The following is a 27,827-nucleotide window of genomic DNA, read 5'->3' as shown; positions in this document are numbered from 1 at the left end:
AAAGGTTAAAAAAAAAAAAAAAAGCACTGGCCGGTTCGCTCAGTGGTAGTGTCGGCCTGGCGTGCAGGAGTCCCAGGTTCGATTCCCGGTCAGGGCACACAGGAGAAGCGCCCATCTGCTTCTCCATCCTCCCCCTCTCCTTCCTCTCTGTCTCTTCCCCTCCCGCAGCCGAGTCTCCATTGGAGCAAAGATGGCCCGGGCCCTGACGATGGCTCTGTGGCCTCTGCCTCAGGTGCTAGAATGGCTCTGGTTGCAACACAGCAATGCCCCAGATGGCAGAGCATCGCCCCCTGGTGGGCGTGCCAGGTGGATCCCGGTCGGGCACATGCAGAGTCTGTCTGACTGCCTCCCCGTTTCCAACTTCAGAAAAATACAAAAAACAAACAAACAAAAAATTTAAAGGTGAATAACTTCATATACCTCAACACTTTGTCCTTCCAGGAGAATACACACATTTTTTATTAATACATTTTATAGGCCCAGGGTACCATTGTTGAACTAACAAAAAGAAGTTATAGCCTGACCTGTGGTGGCGCAGTGGATAAAAGTATCGACCTGGAAATGCTGAGGTCGCCGGTTCAAAACACTGGGCTTGCCTGGTCAAGGCACATAGGGGAGTTGGTGCTTCCAGCTCCTCCCCCCTTCTCTCTGTCTGTCTGTCTCTCTCCTCTCTAAAAATGAATTAAAAAAAAAAAAAAAAAGAGTTGATGCTTTCTGCTCCTCCCCACCCCCTTGCTCTCTCTCCCCTCCTCTAAAAATCAATAAAGAATTAAAAAAAAAAAAAGTTATACATGCCTGAAGGGCTGTTACAGTTAACAATGATAAACTACAGAATTGTCTTTTCAAAGGTTCAAACAACTGAAAATTACCTTTGATAACAGTTCATCTGTTTTAGAAAACAATAGGTACTGCTTGAGCAGGCGGTGGTGCAGTGGCTACAGCCTCGACCTGGGACACCAAAGACCCAGGTTTGAAACCCGGTGGTCACTGGCTTGAGCGCAGGGTCATCTGGCTTGAGCAAGGGGTCACTGGCTCAGCTGAAGCTCCCGGGTCAAGGCACATGTGGGGAAGCAATCAATGAGCAACTAAAGTGCCTCAACTTGCCTGACCTGTGGTGGCACAGTGGATAAAGCGTCGACCTGGAATGCTGAGGTCGCTGGTTCAAAATCCTGCACTTGTCTGGTCAAGGCACATATGGGAGTTAATGCTTCCTGCTCCTCCCCCCTTTCTCTCTTTCTCTCTTTCTCTCTCTCTTACTCTCTCTCCTCTCTAAAATGAATAAATAAAAATAAAAGGCCGAATAAATAAAAATAAAAGGCCGCAACAAGTTGATGTTTCTCATCTCCCTTCCTGTCTATCCCTGTCTGTCTCTCTCGTTTAAAATAAGAAGGAAAAAAGTTACTAATACTTTATGAAATTAGAATTCTTCAATTTAAAGCATTATTAGGGAATTTAAAATGGTTATAACTAGATTATAGTTCTTCATAAGGTCAAATCTTTTGTAGCATGTTAAACCAGAATCGTATGGATTTTAAATGGAGATAAATACTTCTTAGGACTGTCCTAAAAATTAAATGAGATAATGTACAATAAATATATAAGAAGCACTTAGCATGTTGGCTAACAAGAATTAAGCACTCAATAAATAGCATTTATTGTGTTTGTTCTTATAGAAAAGATGTGAAACAACCCTGAAATACAGTGACCCCTTGCTCAAGTGACTTAAATAACCTAGTAAAGAAATCTGTTAAGACAGATGGATAGTATCAGTGTTGATTATCTAGACTTGGCAAATTCAATGAGGAAAGCAACCTTAACTTATTTATCCTCTTAGTCCCAGAATCTAACACAGTGTCTGACAAACATAGTAGGTATTCAATAGCAGTTCAGTAAAACGAAGTGAGTATGAACATAAGTTATCTGGAAAAGAAAAAAAAAAGAGGTAGTCTGAGGTTGTCTGAAAAATAAACTGAATCCAAAAATTATGCCATTAGCAAGTCACTTCGAGAAATAAAATACCTAAGCATTTTTAGAACTAGGCATAAAATTCATCTCAGGAAGGAGAGGAAAAAAACCTCATCTCAGACTGTTCTTTTTAATAATGACTGAGCTACTCTCAAATCTGTTTTGGTAAATGTGTCCAAATAAAGTCTAATAGAAAATCATTTAAAAATTTTATCTAAAAAATGTTTTCATTCTCAAAGGTGAAAAAGTACCCAAAGCACTTAAGGAAGCTTTTCTAACTTCCACTCAAAGAGAATAAGATCAATTTAATTCATAGTTCTCCCATCTATTTACACATGAAAATTAGCTTAAACTTTTACCAACAAGTAAGTTGAAAACACATGTATTTCACTTTCACAAGTTCAAGTGCACACCGCAGAAAAGGAAGAGGAAAGAAGACAACTCTCTCCAACATGGGCAAGACCTGACCTGCGGTGGTGCAGTGGATAAAGCACTGACCTGGAACATGAGGTAGCCGGCTCAAAACCCTGCACTTGTCTGGTCAAGGCACGTATGGGAGTTGATGCTTCCTGCTCCTCCCCCCTTTCTCTCTCACTCTCTCTCCTCTCTAAAATAAATTTTAAAAAATAAAATGGGAAGTGCTCTAGAAGTACAAAAGAGAACCTAACAAAACTCTCCCCATCTCAGCAGCCACCTGTTAGAGCCCACACTTAGGCATAGTCTGCTTGGTTTTGGAAATGCTTTCTGTTGAAGACTCAAAAATCTCAGTGCAGTGGGCAAGAGAAAAAGTATAATATGAAAATACAGTCCTATCTTCCATATGCTACCTCCAAGAATAACAGGGATCAGTGGAGATTTTTAAAAACCTTTCCAACTTATCGCCCATCACATCACTACAGCACTGTACCCTTCTTATCTGGAAACTGATCAATTTTACAAAAGCACGCTTAGTAATACACTCATCTCCATACAGTGCTTGGTTTCTGAAAGTAGTCAGTAAAGGACATTTCCAGAGACAACCGGAGCTACACCTGAGCCTACTTCAAACTGAAATCTGTGAACAGTATGAAGTTAAAAATCAAATAACAGTTCCAAGTCAACTTCTTGGAGGTTTTGAAAGTAAACAAACAAAGAAAAAAACCATTAAACACATCTACCTTTAACAAAGTGACAATGTTTTCCAAAAAACAAAACAAAGCTAATAGTATTACAGAACAGTTTATAGAATAACTTGCATTTTTTAAAAAATTAAATTTAATAGTGACATTAATCAACATACAGTATTTCCCCATGTATAAGATACATTCTTCCCCTGAAAAATTTGGGGTCTAAAAACTGGCTGCGTCTTATACAGTGATTGTAGATTTTTAAACTTGCATTTCCTGCTTTTTTGCGCTTGTTTTTGCACTCATTGTTGAAGACAGTGATTTGTTATCAGACATAGATGAGGACAAGCTAATGGATGGAAGTTTTGACAGTGATGAGGAATTGTATGAATTTTATGATGAATAAAACTTGAATTCAATAACTTTATGTAATACATTTTTTTTCAAATTTTGGGCCCCAAAATCAAGGTGTATCTTATACATGAGATTGTCTTACACATGGAGAAACATGGTAGGTTTCCACAAACGATGTAAATTGTTAATTGCATTGTGTGCCCATCACCCAAAGTCAAATCCTTTTCTGTCATTGTATACTTGTCCCTCTTTATTCAAGAACTTGCAATATTTTAAGTAAAATTATTCTAGAGACAATATAAGGTGACGGAAAAGGATCTGACTTTGGGTGGTGTGTATACAATATAATCAACAGTTCAAATGCTATAAAAATGTTTACCTGAAACCTATGTACTCTTATTAATCAATGTCACCCTGTTAATTTTCTGAATAAAATTAAACAAAATAAATAAAGTAAAATTATTCTTAAATTATCATTTGCTTCCTATAGTGCCTTGAATAATATCAAATGAATAAAGGCACATAAGAGCTATTGGCCAATCAATGACATCATTAAAATTACTTTAAAATCTAATTTCTGCAGTGGCAATTTAAAAAGCAAACCAAATTTTAATGAGAAAAATACACCTAGTCCAAAACGTGGAAATACAGTTAATTTTTTTAAAAATTAAAAAAGAATGAAGGTCACAGCACTAAGCAATTTAATCTGTAGGTAGTTGATCCAAATGAGTTAAAAAAAAAAGTCTCTCTCTGGAATTGAAGATTTAAAATAATAACAGATATAATCTGATACAATCTTTAAAAATCACTGCATAGGATTTTTTTAAGCACTAAACAAAACAAAATCTTCCAAGACAAAGATTTTCACCTCACACACACACTTTGTAAATTAAGAACTAAATGTAAAACCAAAAAACATTTGAAACATCAAACTTTTGTTTTCACTAACATTTCTCAGATCTACTACTACTGAAGCTCTTATGGAACGGGTCTTCATTTAAATAGAGATTGTTTAATATGCTATTCCGTGTGAACAGCTTGCGAGACTCATTCTCAAAACCTCCTCTGGATATGCTTAATTACAGATATAGTTTCAGTTTCCTGCGACTCACGCAAGAAACGTACAGACAACAGCTTATGCACAGTTAGGAAGGGAGAGGAATGAAGGTCCAGGGGAGAGGCCCATTCTTTTGTTTTGGTGTCAGAAGCTGCAAAATTAAAGGTTCACGAGAGACATCCGCACCTATCCCCACCCATCACAGCCCTTTCATCGGTCCGCTCCAGACTACAGCCCTCGAGATCCCATGGCTTTTCACACCTCAAAGGATGGGCGGGGGACGCTGTAAGGTCTGGGGTCCAGGAAGAAAAATGGGAGGCACAGATCCTTTGAGGACAGTGACAAGGAGATGCATCCAGAATGAGGAAGATGGGACGCGCCACGGAGATCCGGAGGCTTGCAAATTCTCTGGGAGAAAAGCCCACGGGGCAGATAGAGGACACTGCCTGTAAAGGAATGGGGACAGACAGACAGACAATCCTCCATAAGAGCAGGGAGGCATATTTGCAGGAGACCAGGAGGGCGTGAACTAGCAGTGCTGAATTCGGAGCCCCAAATGGGTTGAGACAGCCTCAAACAGACCCGTACCGCGAAGCTGAGACTTACGGTTACTTCCCGGGCTGAGGGTAACGGTCGGCTGGACCCCGCAGCTCTGCGGTTCTCGGCGGGCCCCTGCCTCTCCCGCGCAGCGGGTGACCTCGGGCACCCTCCCCGCCCCACCCACCCGGGCGGGCGCCCCCTCCTCGCCGGCCCGGGTGCGCCCGCGGGGCGGAGGCTGCGGGGACGAGAGTGCGCACGGCAGAGCCGCGGGAGCACTGCGTGACCGGCGGCGCCCGCGGCGAAGCTCAGAGTCGGCGGGCGCCCCCCATCCCTCTCCGGCCGCCGCGCCGTTTCCCTCGGGGGAGGGGAGGAGGGGGCGGTGGCTCTCGCCGCCGCCTCACGGGCAAGTCCGGCTCATGCTCCAGCCTCGCGCGCGAGCGCGCGCACAGTCCCCGTCGCCCGCCTCCCGCTCAGCCGCAGGCGCGCCCGCCCCCGGCGCCCCAGTCCCGGAGCCAGCAGCCTGCAGCCCCAGACAGCGCGCAACCCCAGCGAGAAGCGGCAGGAACGGCAGCAGCTCGGAGCCGACCCGGAAGCTCTTCCGCCGCCAACCGCGAGGCTGCTAGGGGTGTGAACCCGGAAGCGGTTTTCTCTCTCCGGTGGCGGCGGGATGGGACGCTAAGGCCGTTACAGATCTGGAATCCTGTAGTTTCGGGAGAGGAGGAGGGGGATGTGAAGCTGAGGTGCGAAGACTCGGAAGAACAATAACCCGCCCGTGGGCAAGAGGTTCTGCGAGTCCAGATACCCCAGGTCTCGAGGCGCGGGGTAGGGAACGCGACAGAACACGTCCGGCCCCTTCGGGTGGTGACCGAGGGTTTTCCTGTCACAGGAAGTTGGGCCCGGCCGCTGGGAAAAAGAAGGGTAGGAGGAGTGAGAAGGCGGTGACGGTCCCCAGCCCCCAGGTGACTGTCCCACTCAGTGACTTGAATGTAGCGGCCTGGGAGGTGCTCGGCCGCCCACGCGGGTGAGACGAGGAGCAGCAAGATCCAGATTCCAGCGAGAAAACAGAAGTGGGAGGCTGGACTGTCTCCGCATCTAGTTTCTCCAGGCAAGGAGTTTATTTCTTACGAAGAAGCCAGAGCCACTTTTTGGGTAGCAGCTCTTGGAGCCAAGAGGCGTGCACGTCCGTCCCCGGGAGTGGACGTAAGAGGCGTGGGGGAGGAACAGCCTCCAGGGCACAGTGTTTATTTTTGTCATTTCAGGGAAAATGATTCACAGCGCGTCATTCCAGCGCACCTCCATCTATTAAGGCTATTGGCTTTCTTCCTTTCCTTTTTCTCTATGTTGCTCTAAGCTTCACCAGAAGTCTTTGATCTAGCCGACCCGACGCAGGATCTCACTTCCTTTCCTATCTCACTCTTGGAGAGCTTGTCTGTCTTCCCAGTTTCTCCCTTCTTCTCGTCTTTTAAGTGCTTTGCTGTCCTCAGCTTTTTTGGGAGAATTGTCAAAAACTCAAAAATATTTTCATAGCAATATAAAATAATTCATCCCATGATCTTTTTCTTGTAACTCCATGTTAATGCATTAGTTGGTTCCCTTTTGGAATTGGGTTATAGAACTACAGTAACACCTAATATATATTCTAGAGATGAAATCATGCTTCTCCAAATAACCTCAGTAGATGTACTTGGTGTTTACTGTAGGAATTCACTTGGTTCCCGATTCCAATTATTTAGTCCCTTTTTTGTTAGCCAAATATAGTTTAATTGCCTTCAAAAGCTATTTGAAGATTATTAAATATCTTAAATTGCAGAGTAGAATGTCATTAACATAGTTTAAAATTTATTGGTGATGCTTGTTCCTGATTAGTGACGACTGGTAGAATTGGTTGAAAGCAAGCTGAGGTGGAAGCAGCACTAATAAGTATTTTCTATTCTGCTTTATTATTACTTCCTCTCTTTTTATTGCCCTAAACCATTTTAAGTAGCAAAAGAATGAGGTTTTTATGGTAAGAAAAATCCCTGTAGGGGAGAGAATTCTTACTGATACTTAGTTTCCATCTCTTCTCTTTGTTATAATGCTTTAAAACAGGGGTCCCCAAACTTTTTACACAGGGGACCAGTTCACTGTCCCTCAGACTGTTGGAGGGCTGGACTATAGAAAAAACTATGAACAAATCCCTATGCACACTGCACACATCTTATTTTAAAGTAAAAAAACAAAATGGGAACAAATACAATATTTAAAATAAAGAACAAGTAAATTTAAATCAACAAACTGACCAGTATTTCAATGGGAACTATGCTCCTCTCACTGACCACCAATGAAAGAGGTACCCCTTCCGGAAGTGGGGGGCGGTGGATAAATGGCTTCAGGGGGCCGCATGCGGCTTGCAGGGCCATAGTTTGGGGACCCCTGCTTTAAAAATAGTGGATTTGTTTCAGGAGAATGAAAGGTCTGGAAGGGACAAGGAACTTAGCCTTTCTACCCACATTTTCTTCTGTAAAACAGGGATAGCAATATATCCTACATCATTAGGTTTGAGGGAGAATAAATGAATTAATTTATTGAAAACACTTAGCACAGTGTCTAGCACATAAGCATCATCAGTATTATTTATATTTTAAAGCCTATTAAATGTTATATATAGAAAGTGAAAGCAATAAAAACTTAAAGACTTGAAAGTAATTTTGGCTGGTCAGGATAAAAATAAAAAGCATGTTATTGAGTTTTCAGCTGTGGTCAGGTTTTTTTGGGTTGTTTTGGTTATTTAAAGATGACATGGGTTTTAAAAGGTTGAGAAACATTGCTCAAGGGTGGAGGATGGGTTTTTTTTTTTTTTTGTCTCAAGAACATCTTACAAAGCCCTAAGATAACACTTTATTATTATAATTATTTATAAAGATATTTTTGATTGTTGGTAATTTCTATTAGCATGTACTTTGCAAACCAGTTAATCAATCCTGTTGACGTCAACTTTTTTTTTTTTTTAGAGAGATAGAAAGGGAAAGATATGACAAGCATCAAATTGTAGTCACAGCACTTTAGTTGGTCTTTGATTGCTTCTCATACGTGCCTTGAGGGGGGCCCTGGGGTTCTAAACAGCCAGTGACCCCACGCTGGTGACCTCAGTGTTTGAAACCTGGGACCTCAGCATCCCAGGTCGATGCTCTATCCACTGTGCCACCACCACTTGAACTTCTGATATAACTTTATGATCCTGATATTATACTGAATCTTCTCTTCCATTGTAAAAGTTTTTTTAGGTTTGTACATCTGTACTCTATATAGTAGATATTTTCTTATTAAAGGCATTGGCATTTTGTTAAACAGGACTGTTTAGCATACCAAAGAGATATTAACAAGTGCCCCATGGGGAATAAATGGCATTCCTACCCCAGTCATAATGACAGCCAGAAATGCTTCTATGTATTTTCAAATGATCCCAGTTAGGCACTTTTTGGATGACAGCTCTTTGAGCTAGGAGGCATGCTGCTCTCCCCATAGTGGATGTTGATGGGAGGGCATTGGTGAGTGGTTCACCAACTGAGAACCACTTTACATATTTGTAAAGCTTTGTAACTTAAGCAGCAAGTCATCATTTATGCCTAAGCATTTTCCAGAATAGAATGAACCATATTAAAAAATGCCATATTTCCTATAGTGAGTAACTTGAATCCTTATTTAAAATGCAGTTTAAGTATATTGCAAACTTTAGTTATACCTTTATTATTTTTAGCTAAGAGTTGCTCTTCCAGTCTCTTCGCATGTATTTTCTGCCTTAGCAGTTTTGTCTTCATATATTAGTAGCTTTTATTCTTTTCCTAAATTAAGCCTTTGTTTCTTTTTTCATATCACTGGAAGTATGAATATTTCTTGAAAACTAATTTTTAGAGTCTCTTGGTGGTATATTAACATTAAATGATGTAAAAACAAAATACTGTAACCCATATGTTTATGTTTTTTATATCTATCTTTTAGAGAAATGATGAGCATTGATAAAGCAATTTGCTTATAGGTTCTTAACATTTTATTTTAAAAATATTTTCCATTGATTTTTGAGAGAGAGAGAGGAAGGGGGAGAGAAAGAAAGAAGCATCAACTCATTGTTTCACCTAGTTCCATTTACCTGTGTTCTGGATTGCTTCTTGTATGTGCCCCGAGGGGGTGCGCACACAACCTGCAACCTCTGGTGAGCTGGTCATGCTTTATCTACTGAGCCACCCAGCCAGGGCTGGGTTTTTTGTTTGTTTGTTTTTTTAAATATGAGTTGATCAGCACAGGAGTTGATTTGCTTTAAATTGTGTTTAGATAACTAAGAATTTACTTGTGTTCTCTTTTATATGCTTAATAGGAAGAAAAACAAAAAGGTTTCAGTAATTGTGCTTTATATGTTATATAATGTATTTACAATATAATGATTTTATTTTCGGGGCTTGTAGTCTTCAAAGAGGCATCCATACATTTTGTAATTTGTGAGATTATGAAATCATTAATCAAAGTGAAAAGTAATTGCTTAATAAAATTCTGAGAAGAAAAGAAACATCTTTTTCACATAGTATAGGAAGCTCTGTTGCATGAGGTAGGTTTTAAGAGTGATCTTCCCTGGCTGGTTGGCTCAGCGGTAGAGCGTCGGCCTAGTGTGCAGAGGACCCGGGTTCGATTCCCGGCCAGGGCACACAGGAGAAGCGCCCATTTGCTTCTCCACCCCCCCTCCTTCCTCTCTGTCTCTCTCTTCCCCTCTGGCAGCCAAGGCTCCATTGGAGCAAAGGTGGCCCGGGCGCTGGGGATGGCTCTGTGGCCTCAGCCTCAGGCACTAGAGTGGCTCTGGTCGCAACATGGCGACGCCCAGGATGGGCAGAGCATCGCCCCATGGTGGGCGTGCCGGGTGGATCCCCGGTCGGGCGCATGCGGGAGTCTGACTGTCTCTCCCTGTTTCCAGCTTCAGAAAAATGAAAAAAAAAAAAAAAAAAGAGTGATCTTATGGAAAACTAAAAAAATTCTGTGAGATACACAGTGAGAATCAATGATACATCTTCAAAATGAATATTGCAATCCTAATGTTTTACTGTTGTTTTTCTGGTGAAATATATGTAGTTTCATTGAATCTAAATAAGTGAAAATTTTTATAATATAAAATAAAAATTAAGATTATTTAAATCTTAAATTTTTTTTTTTTGTATTTTTCTGAAGCTGGAAACGGGGAGAGACAGACAGACAGACTCCCGCATGTGCCCGACCGGGATCCACCCGGCACGCCCACCAGGGGCGATGCTCTGCCCACCAGGGGGTGATGCTCTGCCCCTCCGGGGTGTTGCTCTGCCACGACCAGAGCCACTCTAGCGCCTGGGGCAGAGGCCAAGGAGCCATCCCCAGCGCCCGGGCCATCTTTGCTCCAATGGAGCCTTGGCTGCAGGAGGGGAAGAGAGAGACAGAGAGGAAGGAGGAGGGGGGGTGGAGAAGCAAATGGGCGCTTCTCCTGTGTGCCCTGGCGGGGAATTGAACCCGGCTCCCCAGCACACCAGGCCGACGCTCTACCGCTGAGCCAACCGGCCAGGGCCAAATCTTAAATTTTTGTGCAATAATTTTAATGGTTGTTTTAATCTTAGACTAATGTTTATTTAAAATGATAAAAGCTGCCTGACCTGTGGTGGCGCAGTGGATAAAGCATCAACCTGGAAATGCTGAGGTCGCCGGTTCGAAACCCTGGGCTTGCCTGGTCAAGGCACATATGGGAGTTGATGCTTCCAGCTCCTTCCCCCTTCTCTCTCTGTCTCTCCTCTCTCTCTGTCTCTCCCTCTCCTCTCTAAAAAAATGAATAAATAAAAAAAATTTTTTTTAAATGTCTAAAAAAAATGATAAAAGCCACTGAATTATAAAAGAATTTTTTGAAAGAAATTTTCCAATTATAAGACTTTTTTGTTGTTATATAGGGAGATGAATTAAAGGTTCCAAAGTGACTGTCTTAATTTCAGTTGAGAATACAGAATCTGCCTGACCAGGCGGTGGCGCAGTGGATAGAGCATCGGACTGGGATGCGGAAGACCCAGGTTCGAGACCCCGAGGTCACCAGCTTGAGCGCGGGCTCATCTGGTTTGAGCAAAAAGCCCACCAGCGTGAACCCAAGGTCGCTGGCTCCAGCAAGGGGTTACTCAGTCTACTGAAGGCCCACGGTCAAGGCACATATGAGAAAGCAATCAATGAACAACTAAGGCGTTGCAACGCGCAATGAAAAACTAATGATTGATGCTTCTCATCTCTCTCAGTTCCTGTCTGTCCCTGTCTATCCCTCTCTGACTCACTCTCTGTCTCTGTTAAAAAAAAAAGAGAATACAAAATCTAAATTCCTCTATCTCCTCTCAAATGACATTCAGAAACCTATCTTGAAAATGAAGGCATAACCTATGGTGGTTCTGTGGATAAAGCCTCAACCTGGAACACTGAGGTTGCCAGTTCAAAACCTTGGGCTTGTCTGGTCAAGACAGTTACAGGAGTTGATGATTCCTGCTCCTTCCCCGCCCTCTCCCTCTCTCTCCTCTCTAAAATAAATGAAATCTTAAAAAAAAAAAAAAGATGGCTTTTTTCTATGAGAGTTGAAGCAATAAAGAATCATTAAATATGAACAGATCATTGTAATGCTTAATGTACTTTAAAAAAATTGAAGAAGGTTTGTCTCAGCACGACCAGAAAACTTCTAATTTGGTGCTCTTTTTTTTTTGTTAAATTTGATGCTCTTTTAGAAATTTGCTGGCATGTCAATGAGAGAAAGCTTAAAAAACAAAAATGATAAATAAAATATATTCAGTACAATACAAAGAGATACATTTTGATCTAGCCATGAAAAACAATAATAGCATTTAATGAAATAGAACTATTGAACAACCAAGAGAGTGCTTGAAATTCATTTACTCCTTGGAAATAACAATAGAGATTTAAAATTAGTCCGGAGAGAAAAGTGCACAGCTATATGTATACATATGTATTTGAAGGAAAAAATTTGTATTATCTAGGGACTCGATAATGAAAGTGGAAAATATGCTTACGTCTTTGTCTCTGTCAGAAAGCTTTTATCGACTGACCAATTGTTTTTTACTGTGATAAGTACCTCCAAAAGAAATTATAAAGTCATACAAATATCCATATCAAAGTTCTTTCTACAGATTCTGAAGAAAATGTTAATAGCAGCAACCTAGTTCCAGCTTTCAAACTATTAACAAAGTATTTACTTGTGTAATTTGTAGAAAATAATTGTTTAATATTATGAATCACTATTACAAGACAATATTTGTTTAGTATTTATAAGACATTTTTATAATTGTGTCACTTTTATATACAAAAGACAGACTGTTATGCAGTTAAAGCTTCTAAAAAGCGGTATTCCTATTAAATTTGTGTTACTTTTAACAGAAAAGGAAAAAGGGCTACAAGGAAATCTTAAATTATAAACTAGGTATTGAATAGTTAAATGGTAAGATATAATCAATCATCTCTGCCTACCTAAGCATATATGTTCTAAGAAAAATCAACATCTTATTTAGTTGTGTATAAAGTGATTATGTGTCCTTTAATCTTTTAAGGTATTTCTGTCTTTGATAAAGCAATGGGAAATCCAGAAAACATAGAAGATGCATATGTTGCTGTTATTCGTCCAAAGAATACTGCCAGTCTAAATTCCCGGGAATACAAAGCTAAGTCATATGAAGTAAGAACAATTTACTAACATTTGATATGCTATCACTGAATGTCATTCTGCATTATTATTTTTATTTATGTGTAGTCTTACCATATCCTGTAAATTCTTTTTTTTTTTTTTTTAACAGAGACAGGGAGAGTCAGAGAGAGGGATAGACAGGGACAGACAGACAGGAACGGAGAGATGAGAAGCATCAAATCATCAGTTTTTCGTTGCGCGTTGCGATACCTTAGTTGTTCATTGATTGCTTTCTCATATGTGCCTTGACTGTGGGCCTTCAGCAGACTGAATGACCCCGTGCTTGAGCCAGTGACCTTGGGCCCAAGCTGGTGGGCTTTTGCTCAAACCAGATGAGCTGTGCTCAAGCTGGTGACCTCGGAGTCTTGAACCTGGGTCCTCCACATCCCAGTCCGTCGCTCTATCCACTGCGCCACCACCTGGCAGGCATCCTGTAAATTCTTGTTGGCAACCTAGATCTTGATAAGCTAGAATTGACAATCCTAGATCTCTTTTTCTGCTGTATACGTTTTGACCACAGTGGTACCTTGACACACGAGCACTTTAAATCATGAGCAATTTGAGAGATGAGTAGCCACTTATGAGATTTTTTGCTTTAAGTCAGGAGCGGATATTTGAATCACGAGCTTCCGCCACCCTCTAATAGATGGCCTGCCGAACATTCTGAAAGGGAAGAAGAAACAAACTTCCATGGAAAGATTTTTGTTGAAATGGCCTCTAAGTCAAAGTGAGGAAAGTATGGCAAAAAAGCCAAAATTCAGTGAAGAAAATGATGATTATTGGGCAAATGAGTTTGTAAAATTTGTATTTTCTGGGTTTGCTCACTTTTATTGTTAAAAATGGCACTAAGCAGCTGTCTGTGAAATTGCTAATTACCTTCCTGCTTGGGAAGAAACATTGTTATGCTAATGTTGCTGGAGGAGGGGTTTTCACACCAAAACGTTTTGAAAAGAGCAAAGGAGAAGGAAGCCAAATAATGATGATTAAGCAAAGTAAAAAAATAGAAATTAAGTTACTTTTTTAAATTAAATGTAGAGTTAAGTGTGTAGAGATTATGAAAACCTCCTCTGCCAGTCTCCTCCCCCTCCACCAGCATTTTCCCTGACCTTGAAGATAAATACTCTATAAACCAGTTTATTTCTGTACATTCTCTCTTATTATGTGTGTGTGTATATATATAAATATATATATATGTATTTGTTATTTATAAAGTACATTTTCTTACTTAAAAGCATATAAAACAAAAAATTTGTATGGTTTTTGGGGGCTGGAATGGATTAATTGCATTCCCATTAATTTACATGGGGAAATTTGATTTCACGCACAAGCAAATTGAGTCACGAGCTCTGCTATGAAATGAATTAAACTCGTGTGTCAAGGTACCACTTCATTTTCTTTATTTTTTTTTCAGAAAAGGAAACAGATACAGACAGACGGGCAGGAAGGGAGAGAGATGAAAAACATCAATTCTTTGTTGTGGCACTTCAGTTGTTCATTGATTGTTTTCTCATGTGTGCCTTGACGGGGTTGGGGGGGCTCTCCAGCTGACCCAGTGACCCCTTGCTCAAGCCAGCTACCTTTGGGCTCAAGCTAGCAACCATGGGGTCATGCTTATGATCCCACACTAAAGTCAGTGACCCCATGCTCAAGCTGGCGACCTTGGGGTTTCAAACCTGGATCTTCTGCATCACAGGCTGACACTCTATCCATGCTGCCTGGACAGGCCCTTTTGACCATTTTCTATTCACTGATATATGTAAATTATTAGATGTTAAAAGTACTTGTTTGGGTTTTCCTTTTAATTTACACATTTAATTTTTAATACAACTTATGGAATGGCTTTCCAAAATTTTTAAAAATGGCGGCCCTGGCCCGTTGGCTCAGTGGTAGAGTGTCGGCCTGGCGTGCGGGGAAGCCTGGTTCGATTCCCGGCTTCGAAATCGAAGAAGCGGGGAAGCGCCCATTTGCTTCTCCACTCCCCCCCTTCCTTCCTCTCTGTCTCTCTCTTCCCCTCCCGCAGCCAAGGCTCCATTGGAGCGGGGATGGCCCGGGCGCTGGGGATGGCTCCTTGGCCTCTGCCCCAGGCGCTGGAGTGGCTCTGGTCGCGGCAGAGCGACCCCCCGGAGGGGCAGAGCATCGCCCCCTGGTGGGCGTGCCGGGTAGATCCCGGTCGGGCGCATGCAGGAGTCTGTCTGACTGTCTCTCCCTGTTTCCAGCTTCAGGAGAAAAAAAAAAAAAAAATTTAAATGGCAAAAGTCAGCTTATTTAAAAGTAAAATTTACATTGTTTTTGGTTATTTTTTCAAAGAACTACTTTTAATAGTTTGCTAAAAAATATCCTTTTACCTTTAAGTTTTAGGAGATTGTTACTTTTCTATAGTCTTCAATTATACATATTACATATATTAGTAAATGTAATTGGAGTGGGAAGGAAAACAAAATAAAATTGTCATTTTTTTCTATGCAACATATTCCAAACATCATAAAATATTTGTAATTTAACTTAACTCCAGCTAATTTCTGTAGCATTTTGCTTAAATTACCTTTTTAGGTTTAGTTATATGAATGATATTAAAGACTATTGCAGAGGTTCCCAGGAGGCTGCTGCTCTGGTTCTCAGTCCTGGCTGCACTGTTTGAACACTTGGGGAACTTGAAGAGGTCCAGCACCAGGATCCCATCCTAAACACTGATTTAATAGGTCTGAGGTGAAGCTGAGCAGTGATGTTGTTTTAAAAATCTCCCAGATTGTTCCAATATGCGGCTAGGGTTAAGAAAGACTGCTGGTGCCTGACCAGGTGGTGGCACAGTGAATAGAGCATTGGACTGGGATGCAGAGGACCCAGGTTCGAAACACCAAGGTGCCGCCTTGAGCATGGGCTGCTGGCTTGAGCCCAAGGTCGCTGGCTTGAGCCCAAGGTCGCTAGCTTGAGCAAGGAGTCACTTGCTCTGCTGTAGCTCCCTGCCCCTTCAAGGCACATAGGAGAAAGCAATCAATGAACAACTAAGATGCCACATCGAAGAATTGATGCTTCTCATCTCTCTCCCTCCTGTCTATCTTCCCTATCTGTCCCTTTCTCTGACTTTCTGTCTCTGTCAAAAAATTTTTAAAAAAACCTGCTGGCTTATTATATTCTAGGGCAGAAAAATTTGATTTAACTTTCTCTTAATATTATTTTTCTTATCTAAGATTTTATTGCATGAAGTTCCCATTGAAGGACAGAAAAAAAAGAGAAAGAAAGTTTTGTTGGCAACAAAACTTCAAGGCAACAGTGAAATAACACAAGGCATATTGGATTATGTAGTAGAAACCACGAAACCAATTTCTCCTGCAAACCAGGGTATCAGAGGTAGGAAACTCTTTTTTTCTTTTTTTTTAAACAGAGTTGCTTTAAATGCTTGTGGAGAAAATCTTTTATGAAATATATTAAAATAATTTTAGCCCTGGCCTGTTGGCTAAGTGGTAGAGTGTCAGCCAGGCGTGTAAAAGTCCCTGGTTTGATTCCCGGCCAGAGCACACAGGAGAAGCACCCATCTGCTTCTCTACCCTTCCCCCTCTCCTTTTATCTCTCTCTTCCCCTCCCGCATCCAAGGCTCCATTGAAGCAAAGTTGGCTCCAGGTGCTGAGATGGCTCCATGCCCTCCGCCTCAGGTGCTAGAATGGCTCCAGTTGCAACGGAGCAACACCCCAGATGGGCAGAGCATCACTCCCTAGTGGGCATGCCGGGTGGATCTGGTCGGGCGCATACGGGAATCTGTCTCTCTGCCTCCCTGCTTCTCACTTCAGAAAAATACAAAAAAAAAAGTTCCTTTCCAATTAAAGAACTTGAAAAATACTCAAAAAAATTTTAAGGTACAAGCCAAACCCGCAGATGAAGTAACCTGAAAAAAGAAAAAGTAATCTTTTATTTTTTTTAATTGAAAAATTTAAGTAAGTCACTGTTGATGATTTGTTCAGTAGAGACGGGAAAACTCGGGTGGCATGAAACTTAAGAACATACAAACGACTTTTGCTGAAGTGTAGTTTCCTATGTCTCTTTGAACTGCTATTTTTATTTTTCTACTCCAGGACAGAGAAAACTGTAAAGCTCTCTTCATAACTAAGTAAAAGTTAAGATTCATGGATCAGAGAGTGTCCTATAAGTTACCAAGAGGTTTCCTTCTCAATCTGTCACAAGAAGAAAACCTTTTTTAAAGAGCTAAACAGAATTACAGATGTATTAACCGTGAAAGATTGAGGCCCCATTTAAAATGTTAGGTAATATATAGCCTGTAAAAGTTATTAAAAATTAATGATCAATTTTTTTCAAGCCGTTACCTCACAAGAAGCAGATAGCAGTTAGCAGTTACAGAAATTATAAACTGTGTCTAAGGTTCAGACATTATAATTAAAAAGTTAAAGCTAATTCCAGTCAAACAGCAGTTGAAACAGTTGTTAGTGAGGTAAAGCATCTCTTTAAAGCTTCCTCAGTGTTTTTTCTTTATATTCATCTTTATAGAGAGTAGTTGCCTAACTCATCTGTTTCAGTACACACTGTTTTTGTTGCAGAGATAAAGCTGAGTCCTGTAGTTTGATTGATGAGTTATTTTGGATATTTGTTCTCCCTTCCTTCTGAGCATTGTAACACAAGATTAAAGTATGTGCATAAGTTTACAGATCTTTGATATATATTCTGAGTCCCACAAAGAGCATTTCCTTTCTCTATCAGATTGACTCTTTAATAAAATGATCTAGAGCTTGGTCTTAGCTGTAAAGGGGATTATCCTTGTGGGTGATGAAGGCATGCCAAAGGCTGTCTCTGAGTGCCACAGACTTGTCAGTCTTTTTTTTTTTTTTTTGCATTTTTCTGAAGCTGGAAACAGGGAGAGACAGTCAGACTCCCGCATGCGCCCCACCGGGATCCACCGGGCACGCCCACCATGGGGCGACGCTCTGCCCACCAAGGGGCGATGCTTTGCCCATCCTGGGCGTCGCCATGTTGCGACCAGAGCCACTCTAGCGCCTGAGGCAGAGGCCACAGAGCCATCCCCAGCGCCCGGGCCATCTTTGCTCCAATGGAGCCTTGGCTGCGGGAGGGGAAGAGAGAGACAGAGAGGAAGGCGCGGCGGAGGGGTGGAGAATCAAATGGGCGCTTCTCCTGTGTGCCCTGGCCAGGAATCGAAACCGGGTCCTCTGCACACTAGGCGGATGCTCTACCGCTGAGCCAACCGGCCAGGGCCTTGTCAGTCTTTTTTACCACAGTCTTGGACTTCTCTTGTATTTTCGTTTAGATTTGTTTCATTGTTGCTAATTGTTATAGTTATTAGGATCTATCCTGAGATCAAATTCCTGAAACAAAGGTCCAATTACCCAAATCACATATTTAAATTGAGATAGACAAGCCATAATTTGCTATAAATTAGCCAAACCTACCAGTCAGTCCATTCAACCAAAAGAAGTGATGGACGTGGTGTCAGTATTAACAAAAATGTCCCCTGGCCCAGAGGCCTGGATAATTTCTCGAAAAGAAGTTATGAGTAGACAAGTACCCTGCAACGTGTCCAGCACAATTAGGCCTGTAGACTTGGTAAAACATGCTAGTATTTTTTTTTCAGGTAGCTCTTAAAAGAAATTAAAATACAAAGGTTTTACTTAACTAAATAGTTATATTAATGACCCATACCATATCCTGACTCTCATAGTCAATTGAGTTTTTCTAAATGTAGGAAATAGTTTTATATATAGGTTAATATGCTCCCTTTTTTAAACATAAAAATCACAGTGATTTTATAATAGCAGTAGTTATGCCTTTCCTTTTATGCAATACTATGTCTAATTTACAAAACACTACCATACTTATTTATTCATGAAATTGTTAAATTGGTCCTGTGAAAATGATCATTTTCATATCTATAAAATGTAGACATAGGTTGTCACCTGCTTAAATAGTATTCTAATTAGTGGGGTGGGGGTTAAGGCTAGAACTTTCATTTCCCAACTTGTAGTCAATTTTATTTTTTTCTGCACAACAGATCTCATAGTTACAGCTATTATTTGCAAAACAGGCAATCAAACAATGGAGCAGAACTGGTTTTGGGGAAGCAGCAAGGCAGGAAAGATTAAGTAGGACAAGGCCTCTAGCTGGGCAAATGAAATATTGCCTCTGAAGTTTATTAGAATGTTAGTCTTATCTAAAATTTATATTTTGTACAAGAATCCATTTTGTGAAATAATTGTTTGGGTGATACATTAATAATGAGCCATAATAATCACAAATACTGACTGCAGTCTTTTGTGAGTAAATGAAGCTGCTTGAATTCTTAGATTATCTATCTAGTCACAGAAGGCATCCATACAGTGTCAGGCAAGGGGTTCTATTTTTTGGCATGGGGAGATTGGAAGGGTTGATAAAAATTACGGCAAAGATATCTAGAAGATACGAGGTTTTAGAGTACAAAGCCTGTAGGTTATTATTTGTGTCCTCATTGTGGCCAATCAGGAAAAACCGACTAAGAATATTGGTTTCAATTGAAAACAATAATTTGTAGGCCAATCAGATTTTAATAAAAATCTGAAATTGAAGGCAGAGGTTGAAGATTAAGTAAAGAGGGGCTAAACTTTAAGATTTTGCAATTTATATGTACCACCCTGCTTAGCCAGCTTAGACTATAGTAAAATTTGTACCATCTACATCCCCTCTAAGTGAGGAAGTATATGCCTGCACCGTGCCTTGCTGTTCAGCTGCTCTGTTAGTCCTTAGCAAGACAGCTTTTCTTCCTATGCATTGTAAGCTAGCTTCTCTTCTACAGAGACAAGACCAGGACCATGACTACTGTCCACAAAATGGATATTATCAGAATTACCAGTTTTTATTAGGGCATATAATAAAACTGGCTGTTTTTATGTTTTAATTTCTCTTACTGCCTTTTTTTAAAATTCTAATTCTCAAAGTAAATATATATATAAAATTTTAAAGCCCATTATTTTTATCTTTACTGACTTTTAAAAATGATTAGGAAAACGAGTGGTACTACTTAAGAAATTTCCTCTAGATGGAGAGAAGATGGGCAGAGAAGCAGCATTATTTATTGTTCCATCAGTTGTCAAAGGTAAAGTTCAAGTTTTATCTTATGAATCTTTTTGTGCCTCAGATGCTATATTAAAATCTATTGAGGAATTTAGGAATTATAGTTACTACTATAATATTGTTGTAAAATACATGTTAATTGTAATATTCAAGCTTCTGAATGTTTTTGCTTCTGTTTTTAAATATAGAATAAAGATGTGAGGAGGAAAGTCATAATTGAAACTACAAGTTGTCAGATTTATACCAAGGGATTTTTCAGAACATATGCTATAGCTAAAATAGAAATAGATCTTTAAGTATTTTGGAAAATTAAGGGATTATGATCAGCACCTATCTTGTATTTGGAACAAGACAGTGTCATTAATAGTTCTAAAACACTCTGCCCAACAGCAGTGGCAATATTTAAAGAACTTAAATTTAATATGAAAAATGGATTTGAGCCTTTGACATCTAAAATAATAGAAAAAATAATGAGTTTCAGTGCAGACCTCACAGCCCACTATGTTGTGGCCCTGTGCAGATCACCTCTTTAAGCCTCAGCTGTTTATTTGTAGCATATGTATCTGATCCATTGTGTTGGGTGAATTCAGTGAGGTATTAGATGTGAAAATCACTTTGGAACCTGTAGAGTACTAGCCTCATGTAAGGTAGCAATAATACTAATTCTGTATTAATGACCCACTGTGGACATCCCATTAGCTTGCTGCTACATAGAACTTACATGTATTTTATTAGCCAGATCTAGCATTCCAGATGTACTTTTCTCCCAGCCATACGTAAGTTAAAAAGGTCAGTATTTTAAATGGTGTTGGAAATTTTATTAATCAGAGTTTTTATAACATTGTTGAGAAGGAGAAAGAGGAGATAATTCCTTTAGTTCTCCCAAGATTCTAAATACTGCATTCACCCAAGTGGCTAAGTTAACAGAGCTGGCCATCACTTGAATCCAGGTCTTCTAATTCCAAATCTAAATGTTTATGTTATACTTAACAATTTTATTAAACATACTATATTCTTTTAAATAAAAAATATGTAGTTCTAAACCTTTTACATGGTGTCATAATTCTTTATTTTTCTTTTCCAGATAATACTAAATACACATATATTCCAGGATGCCCAATTTTTTACTGCTTACAGGATATTATGAGAGTCTGTAGTGAATCCAGCACTCACTTTGCTACTCTTACAGCAAGGATGTTAATAGCCTTGGATAAGTAAGAACCACCATTAAAAATACTTTTTAATAAATCAAATACATGTTAATAGTACAAATTAGCTCTGATAGATATCAACACTTTGGGAAGGAAATAATGAAATTACTAATATATGTATTATTAAATGGTGAATTTTTAAAAATTAAATTTCTCGAGGTAACATCCATTAATAACATATACATTTCAGATGTACAGCGTTAGAATGTGTTATCTGTATATTCTATTATGTGCTCACAACCCAAACTCTAGTTTCCTTCCCATATCATATTTTTGACTCCCTTTAAACAACGCCCTGTCCCTTACACCCCACTCCAGCCCTCTGGTTACTACCATCCTACAGTCTGTATGAGTTGGTTTGTTAGAGTTAATTTGTTGCTTTTTGTTTTATAATCCACATATGATGGAAGTCATATGGTTTTTGTCTTGTCTGATTTAATGTAGCATAATTCCTTCAAGATCCATCATGTTGCAAATGGCAATATTTCTTCTTTATTTATGGCTGAGTAGTATTCCAGCGTGTGTGTGTGTGTGTGTGTGTGTGTGTGTGTGTGTATCTAGTCATCTGTCAGTGGACACTTAGATTGTTTTCATGTCGTGACTATTGTAAATAAAGCTGCAGTGAACATAGTGGGTACATATATCTTTACAAATAAGCGTTTTCATATTTTTTGGGTAAATCCCCAGAAGAGGAATTGCCAGATCATATGGTAATTCTATTCTTAATTTTTTTTTTTTTTTTTTTCATTTTTCTGAAGCTGGAAACAGGGAGAGACAGTCAGACAGACTCCCGCATGCGCCCGACCGGGATCCACCCAGCTCGCCCACCAGGGGCGACGCTCTGCCCACCAGGGGGCGATGCTCTGCCCATCCTGGGCGTCGCCATGTTGCGACCAGAGCCACTCTAGCGCCTGAGGCAGAGGCCACAGAGCCATCCCCAGCGCCCGGGCCATCTTTGCTCCAATGGAGCCTTGGCTGCGGGAGGGGAAGAGAGAGACAGAGAGGAAAGCGCGGCGGAGGGGTGGAGAAGCAAATGGGCGCTTCTCCTGTGTGCCCTGGCCGGGAATCGAACCCGGGTCCTCCGCACGCTAGGCGGACGCTCTACCGCTGAGCCAACCGGCCAGGGCTATTCTTAATTTTTTTAAGGAACCTCCATATGGTTTTACATAGTGGCTGCACCAATTTACATTTATACCAACAGTGCCTGAGGGTTTCCTTTTTCCCACATCCTCAGCACTTTTTTCTTACCTTCTTAATAATAGTCATTCTAACAGTTATGAGGTGATATCTCATTGTGGTTTTGATTTGCAAGAAATTGTCAGTTTTTGAAATATACTATAAAACTGAAAACTCCAGAAACAGGATTGTTCTTGTTTGCTTGCAACATGTTTTATCTTCAAAAATGACAAGGACTGCCTTGTTAAGATACCTTTGTTATAAAACTAGATTTAGTATTGAGTTAGTCTCATCAGTGAACGTTTAACCTATCATACCTTTGTCTTTCGGTAACAACAGGGCTAAAGTATCTGTATCTCAGTGGTTTACGTCTTAAAAGTGTTTTGTGGTTTTGAAAGGGATTTTTATTATTATAAGGATATATGCATTTTTAAAAGTAGTTTGCTATGTCCATTAACAAAACTAATTAATAGTAAATGAAATACTTAATCAATATTAATTAAAATTACAAAGATCTGAATATTAGAAAGTATCCCATATCAGAATTGGATGGTGTTCTGCTTTTACCTTCACTTTTGAGCAAATGCTTCTACTATCTCTTCTATTTTGCCAGGTGGTTAGATGAACGTCATGCACAATCTCACTTTATTCCAGCTTTATTCCGACCATCTCCTCTTGAGCGGATAAAAACTAATGTCATAAATCCTGCATATGCTACTGATTCAGGTCAGACCGAAAACTCACTACATATGGGCTATAGTGCACTAGAAATAAAGAGTAAAATGTTAGCCCTAGAAAAAGCAGATACCTGTATTTACAACCCTTTGTTTGGATCAGATCTTCAGTATACAAACCGGGTAAGAATTGAATGTATTTTGGCTCTGATTTCAAAAGACCTTTCATATCCAATGTGCTTTTTTTTCCCTGAGATAAATGTATCTACTAATTGTAAACATTAAGATGACATCCATACTTAGCTATATTTATGTGTGTGTGTGTGTGTGTGTGTGTGTGTGTGTGTGTGTGTGTATATATATATCTCAAAGTCAAGTATCTAAAGCTCTTAAGGGTTTTTTTATTTTTCTTTCTAGGTTGATAAAGTGGTAATAAATCCATACTTTGGTCTTGGAGCTCCAGACTACTCAAAAATCCAAATTCCAAAACAGGAAAAATGGCAGAGAAGCATGAGCAGTGTCACAGAAGACAAGTACTGTTTTGATTTTATTCCACATTGCTTTTTTAAAACTTAAATTCTTAAACTATAATCTGCTGTTATAATAGTGTTTAAAATGATACATGCAGTTAATATAGTCATTGCATAAGTGATTTAATTTGTAGCTGCTCAGTGATATATAGCTTTCTGTTTGTTTTTACGAATAGGGAACGACCGTGGGTAGATGATTTTCCTCTCCATCGAAGTGCCTGTGAAGGAGATTCAGAATTATTAACCCGTCTTCTCAATGAAAGATTTTCAGTCAACCAGTTAGATAATGACCACTGGGCACCCATTCATTATGCATGCTGGTAAATAGATTATTTATTATTTTCCTTTTAGAAAGAATGAATCCTTACTTATAAATGTTAGTGCTCCTTTTCAAAACTATTCTCATTCCAGCCATTTTTTACCTACCGTATTAGCCTATGAGCTTTCTGTTTAGATCTTTGATTACTGTTTGTGTGCCTTTATTCAGAATTGCCAGGTCTGCCCCATGGGAAATGTATTGTTAGTGTTCTCAGGCATTACCAGGTCATACAGAAGGATAGCTAATGATGAACAAGTGTCACTGCACAGCACAAGGTTCCTTATTTATTCTTGTAATTTTTATTGTTTTGTATTAGAATTATTTGTTTATACTTTCTATAAAACTTATCTGTGTTAACTGTTTATGATTTGACCTTGCATCATGTAAGAAAAGTATCCTTTTAGTTCTTTGGGAAGCTGCAGTTTCAGGAAACCCCTAAAAGCATTCATTAGGATCAAAGCCTTCATTTTCACTGATTCCAATTTTGTGATCAAGAAGCTAAATATAGTTGCTCTATATATACATCTTTTCTCCCTTAAAAATGTGCTGTTTCCTGAACAGTATGCTTCTTTAGTCTATGCATGTGTTCTTGCTTGCCCATTACAGAATTCTTTTTTTTTTTTTTTTTTGAAAGAAAGAAGGAACAACTCCTTGTTCCACTTAGTTGTGCTATTGACTGCTTCTCATATGTGCCCTGACCAGGACTCAAACTGGCAACCGAGGATCCAGCTAGAGCCCCAAGGGTCAAGCCCTCAGGGGTGCTCAAACTGTGACCTCAGGATCAGGATTGAGCCGGCAACCCTGGATGTGAACCTGCAACCTCAGTGCTCTGGGACAACACTCTAATCCAGGGAGAGTCAATCTTTTTATACCCACCGCCCACTTTTGTATCTCTGTTAGTAGTAAATTTTCTAACTGCCCACCGGTTCCACGGTAATGGTGATTTATAAAGTAGGGAAGTAACTTTACTTTATAAAATTTATAAAGCAGAGTTACAGCAAGTTAAGGCATATAATAATAATTACCAAGTACTTTATGTCGGATTTTTGCTAAGTTTGGCAGAATAAATCTTCAGAAAACAACTAACTATAGTTAAATCTATCTTATTTATACTTTGGTTGCTCCGCTACCGCCCACCATGAAAGCTGGAATGCCCACTAGTGGGCAGTAGGAACCAGGTTGAATACCACTTCTCTAATCCAATGTGCAACCAGCCAGGGCACTTATTACAGAAAATTGTTATATCAGATTTAGAAAGAGTCACCCAAATCTTCTTTAAATTTATAATTGTTTCTTCATATTACTAGTAAATACTGCCAGCAGCAACACAATTTCAAAAAGCCCATATACTTTACCTGGAACTAAACAAAAAAGAGGCAGAGAATATAGTTCAAGAAAGTACACTGTAGAATTGGGAAAGATAGAGGCAGTGAAGTCAGGGGAGTTATTCTCTAGTATAAGAGAAGAAAATAACTTCTATTACATAAAAACAAAAGTATGGTGTAGTATTTAATGTACTTTGGATTGTCCCTAGATTTTAGTCCCAAGTCTTAGTTCCTAAAAGTATGACCTTTAGCCAGTTACTTAATGTCTCCAAGGATCTGTTTCTTTATCTGTATGATGGGTTTAGTCATAGTGCCTTTCTTAAGATTAAAGAAGAAAATGAAAATGAAAATGAAAATGCTTTGAGAGTACCTGGCATATAATAAGTACTCAATAAATGTTGGCTGTTACTTTTTTTTTAGCGAGAGAGAGAAAGAGAGAGAGAGAGAGACGGACAGCTAGGGACGGACAGAGACAGGAAGGGAGAGAGATGATAAGCATCAGTTCTTGATTGTGGCACCTTAGTTATTCATTGATTGGTTTTTTTTATGTGCCTTGACGGTGGGGCTCCACCTTAGCCAGACCAGTGACCCCTTGCTCTAACCAGCAACCTTGGGCTCAAGCCAGTGACCATGGGGTCATGTCTGTGATCCCATGCTGAAGCTAGGGACTCTGCACTCAAGATGGTGAGCCTGCGCTCAAGCCAGCAACCTTTGGGTTTCAAACCTGGGTCCTCTGCATCCCAGGCCTATACTCTATCCAGTGTGCCACCACCTGGTCAGGCTTGGCTGTTAACTTTTAAAGCATTGTAATAATTTTAAAGATTTTGATGTCTAAATCTAAAATTCATTAATCATCAGTATATTTCTTTGGAAAATATTATTATTACAATACACCAAGGAAAAGAGTTTCATCCTTTGATACCAAGTTTAATATACCAAAAGGTATAGGTCACCTTCCTATACTTTTAATCAGATGAATCATTTTATTATTGTGAATTTGAATGAAGACTGATTAATTATATAGTAAAGAACTTAAATGACTTTATCTTGGAAATGTACTCATAAATGAATTGGTACAAGGATTGAGGAGGACAGTATTATCTCATCAAGAGACTAAGGCTTGGGGTCTATCTTTATAAGTTTATTGGGGTCTGTCTTTATAAGTTTAGACAAGCTATTTTACTCCTTTTGGTCTCTTCCTTATCTTTAAAATGAGAATTTTAAAGAATAGTGGTTCTTAAACCTTGTTACTGGAACTCCTTTTCACTCTTAAAAAGTGGGGTCCCAAAGAGCTTTTGTTATGTGAATTATATCTGATAATATTTGTCATATTATTAGTGCTTACAGCTCTTTTTGAATTTGTCTAGTAGGTCTTCTGGTGTTTGCCAGAAGGCCCCTAAAAAAAAAGTTTGTATTACTTATTTTTATTACTTCTTGAAATGCTCCCTTAGTATCTTTTCCTGAAAGAGTATATTTCAAGATGCATTTCATTTTTCTAAGATTTCATTCGTTCTCCTAGCCTTAACAGCAATTCCTTTGGTTAGATGAATTTGTGTATTCTCACATCTCCCAAGCCTTTGCCTTCCTGTTGAATACCACACCTGCATTTTCAATTGCCTACTGAACTGTTTAAGTTACTAATTTTTTGTGTACAAGGCAGATGGAGAATGCAAAGATAAAGAGCCTACCCTAAAGGGATTTTTAGGCTGATAGAGAAGAAATGTACATAAACAAGGGTGTAAATAGAGAAAATGAGGTACATTCCATAAAAGAGGCAAAAATAAAGTTCTAAAATGTAGTAGGAATATGGAAGAGGTGGAGTTTTAAACTGTTTCAGAGAAAGAATAGTATTTAACCTGAACAAAATGAGGAGGGGAAGAGGACTTCTTGGGAATAGCAAAGAACGTGAGCAAAAATTCCCATGAGTAAGAAGAGGTAGAATACAAGTGGCAGGTTCAGGACACAGGAAAACCATCAGGTATGTGAAGGGGAAGAAAGGTAAGTTGAGGACAAATCAGATCAGTTTTGAAGATGTGCTATTTTCCCCTCAAATGCACCATATCCAAAAATAAATTTCCTTTCCTCTTCCCTCCTCACACCCATTTATTTCCAAACAGTGAATTTTCCATCATTGCTTCAAACTGCAGCTTCATGTCAGTGTCTGCTGTCATCAAATGGCAGACTCACTCTGTCTGGGTTCTTGCTTTGCTTACTCCTTTCCCAGTACCTGAAATATTTTACATCTCTCTTCAAACTCCCTTCAGTTCATTCCTTTTTAAAATCCAGTTCAAATTGTTTGTCTGTCAAAACTCTTTACAGGATCATCTGAGAATGAAATAATAATCTTCCTTTTCCAACATTTTTTAAAGTATTTATATACTATCATGATTTAACAACTATTGTATATATAGTATCTTATTTTGTTGGTTGGTATCCTAAACTGTCACTTAAATATTAGAGCATTATATAATTTTTCCATGTTTTTGTTTTTTTTTACTTTCTAATTACATTATACTCCTTTATCAGAGCAGAGACTGTTTTTTACAGGTCTTCATGCATCACAATTACCCAATAAACAACTACGTATAGAATTATATTTTTGGGCCCATTTTAAAAATTATAGTCAGGCCTTTGTAAAAAGCAGTAAGTTTATTTTCTGATTCTGAATACATTGTATTTTTGACTAAATTTTTTATCTCTCTAATTTATAATTTTTGTACTTTGTATGCTCTATCTTGTGTTTGAGGTTATATTTTCTCCAAGTTGATCAGCAATAAATCTAGTTGAAGTGAACCAG

At 39.4% G+C, this 27,827-nt stretch overlaps 2 protein-coding genes, 1 long non-coding RNA gene and 2 other non-coding genes across 12 annotated transcripts in view; 2 read left to right on the top strand and 3 right to left on the bottom strand.

The window, feature by feature from the left end:
- ANKIB1 (ankyrin repeat and IBR domain containing 1) overlaps positions 1-5,228 on the bottom strand; it is a 183,382-nt gene extending 178,154 nt beyond the window's left edge. For 2 of the 4 annotated variants that reach the window (XM_066239793.1, XM_066239797.1), the window contains exon 1: positions 5,089-5,228. The gene's annotated coding sequence lies outside the window, so the exon portion shown is untranslated. Of the gene's footprint in view, positions 1-4,743; positions 4,929-5,088 lie in introns of all 4 variants that reach the window. The other 2 variants (XM_066239794.1, XM_066239798.1) reach the window with 2 other exon arrangements.
- A 504-nt stretch (positions 5,229-5,732) lies between these two features.
- Positions 5,733-27,827, top strand: part of KRIT1 (KRIT1 ankyrin repeat containing) — a 36,281-nt gene continuing 14,186 nt past the window's right edge. The window contains exons 1-8 of one of the 5 annotated variants that reach the window (XM_066239801.1): positions 5,733-5,844; positions 12,597-12,721; positions 15,919-16,078; positions 19,725-19,817; positions 20,880-21,009; positions 22,796-23,039; positions 23,274-23,389; positions 23,563-23,706. In XM_066239801.1, coding sequence (XP_066095898.1) covers positions 12,620-12,721; positions 15,919-16,078; positions 19,725-19,817; positions 20,880-21,009; positions 22,796-23,039; positions 23,274-23,389; positions 23,563-23,706 — 989 coding nt within the window. In that variant the 5' untranslated portion in view covers positions 5,733-5,844; positions 12,597-12,619. Of the gene's footprint in view, positions 5,845-5,989; positions 6,128-12,595; positions 12,722-15,918; positions 16,079-19,724; positions 19,818-20,879; positions 21,010-22,795; positions 23,040-23,273; positions 23,390-23,562; positions 23,707-27,827 lie in introns of those variants that run through there. The other 4 variants (XM_066239802.1, XM_066239799.1, XM_066239800.1 and 1 more) reach the window with 4 other exon arrangements.
- TRNAA-AGC (transfer RNA alanine (anticodon AGC)) lies at positions 22,058-22,133 on the bottom strand. Its single transcript has one exon. It is a non-coding gene; the product is annotated as a tRNA-Ala (tRNA).
- LOC136310828 (uncharacterized) overlaps positions 23,399-27,827 on the bottom strand; it is a 65,842-nt gene continuing 61,413 nt past the window's right edge. Inside the window, exon 4 of the long non-coding RNA XR_010726620.1 lies at positions 23,399-23,604. This is a non-coding gene — a long non-coding RNA (uncharacterized lncRNA). The remainder of the gene's footprint in view (positions 23,605-27,827) is intronic.
- Positions 26,366-26,428, top strand: LOC136311360 (U7 small nuclear RNA). Its single transcript, XR_010726759.1, has one exon. It is a non-coding gene; the product is annotated as a U7 small nuclear RNA (small nuclear RNA).

The sequence above is a fragment of the Saccopteryx bilineata genome, chromosome 7 (assembly GCF_036850765.1).
Source record: "Saccopteryx bilineata isolate mSacBil1 chromosome 7, mSacBil1_pri_phased_curated, whole genome shotgun sequence".
Classification (NCBI taxonomy): Eukaryota; Metazoa; Chordata; class Mammalia; order Chiroptera; family Emballonuridae; genus Saccopteryx; species Saccopteryx bilineata.
Note: the sequence above shows the minus strand (reverse complement) of the source record. Positions and strands in the feature narration are given on the sequence as shown.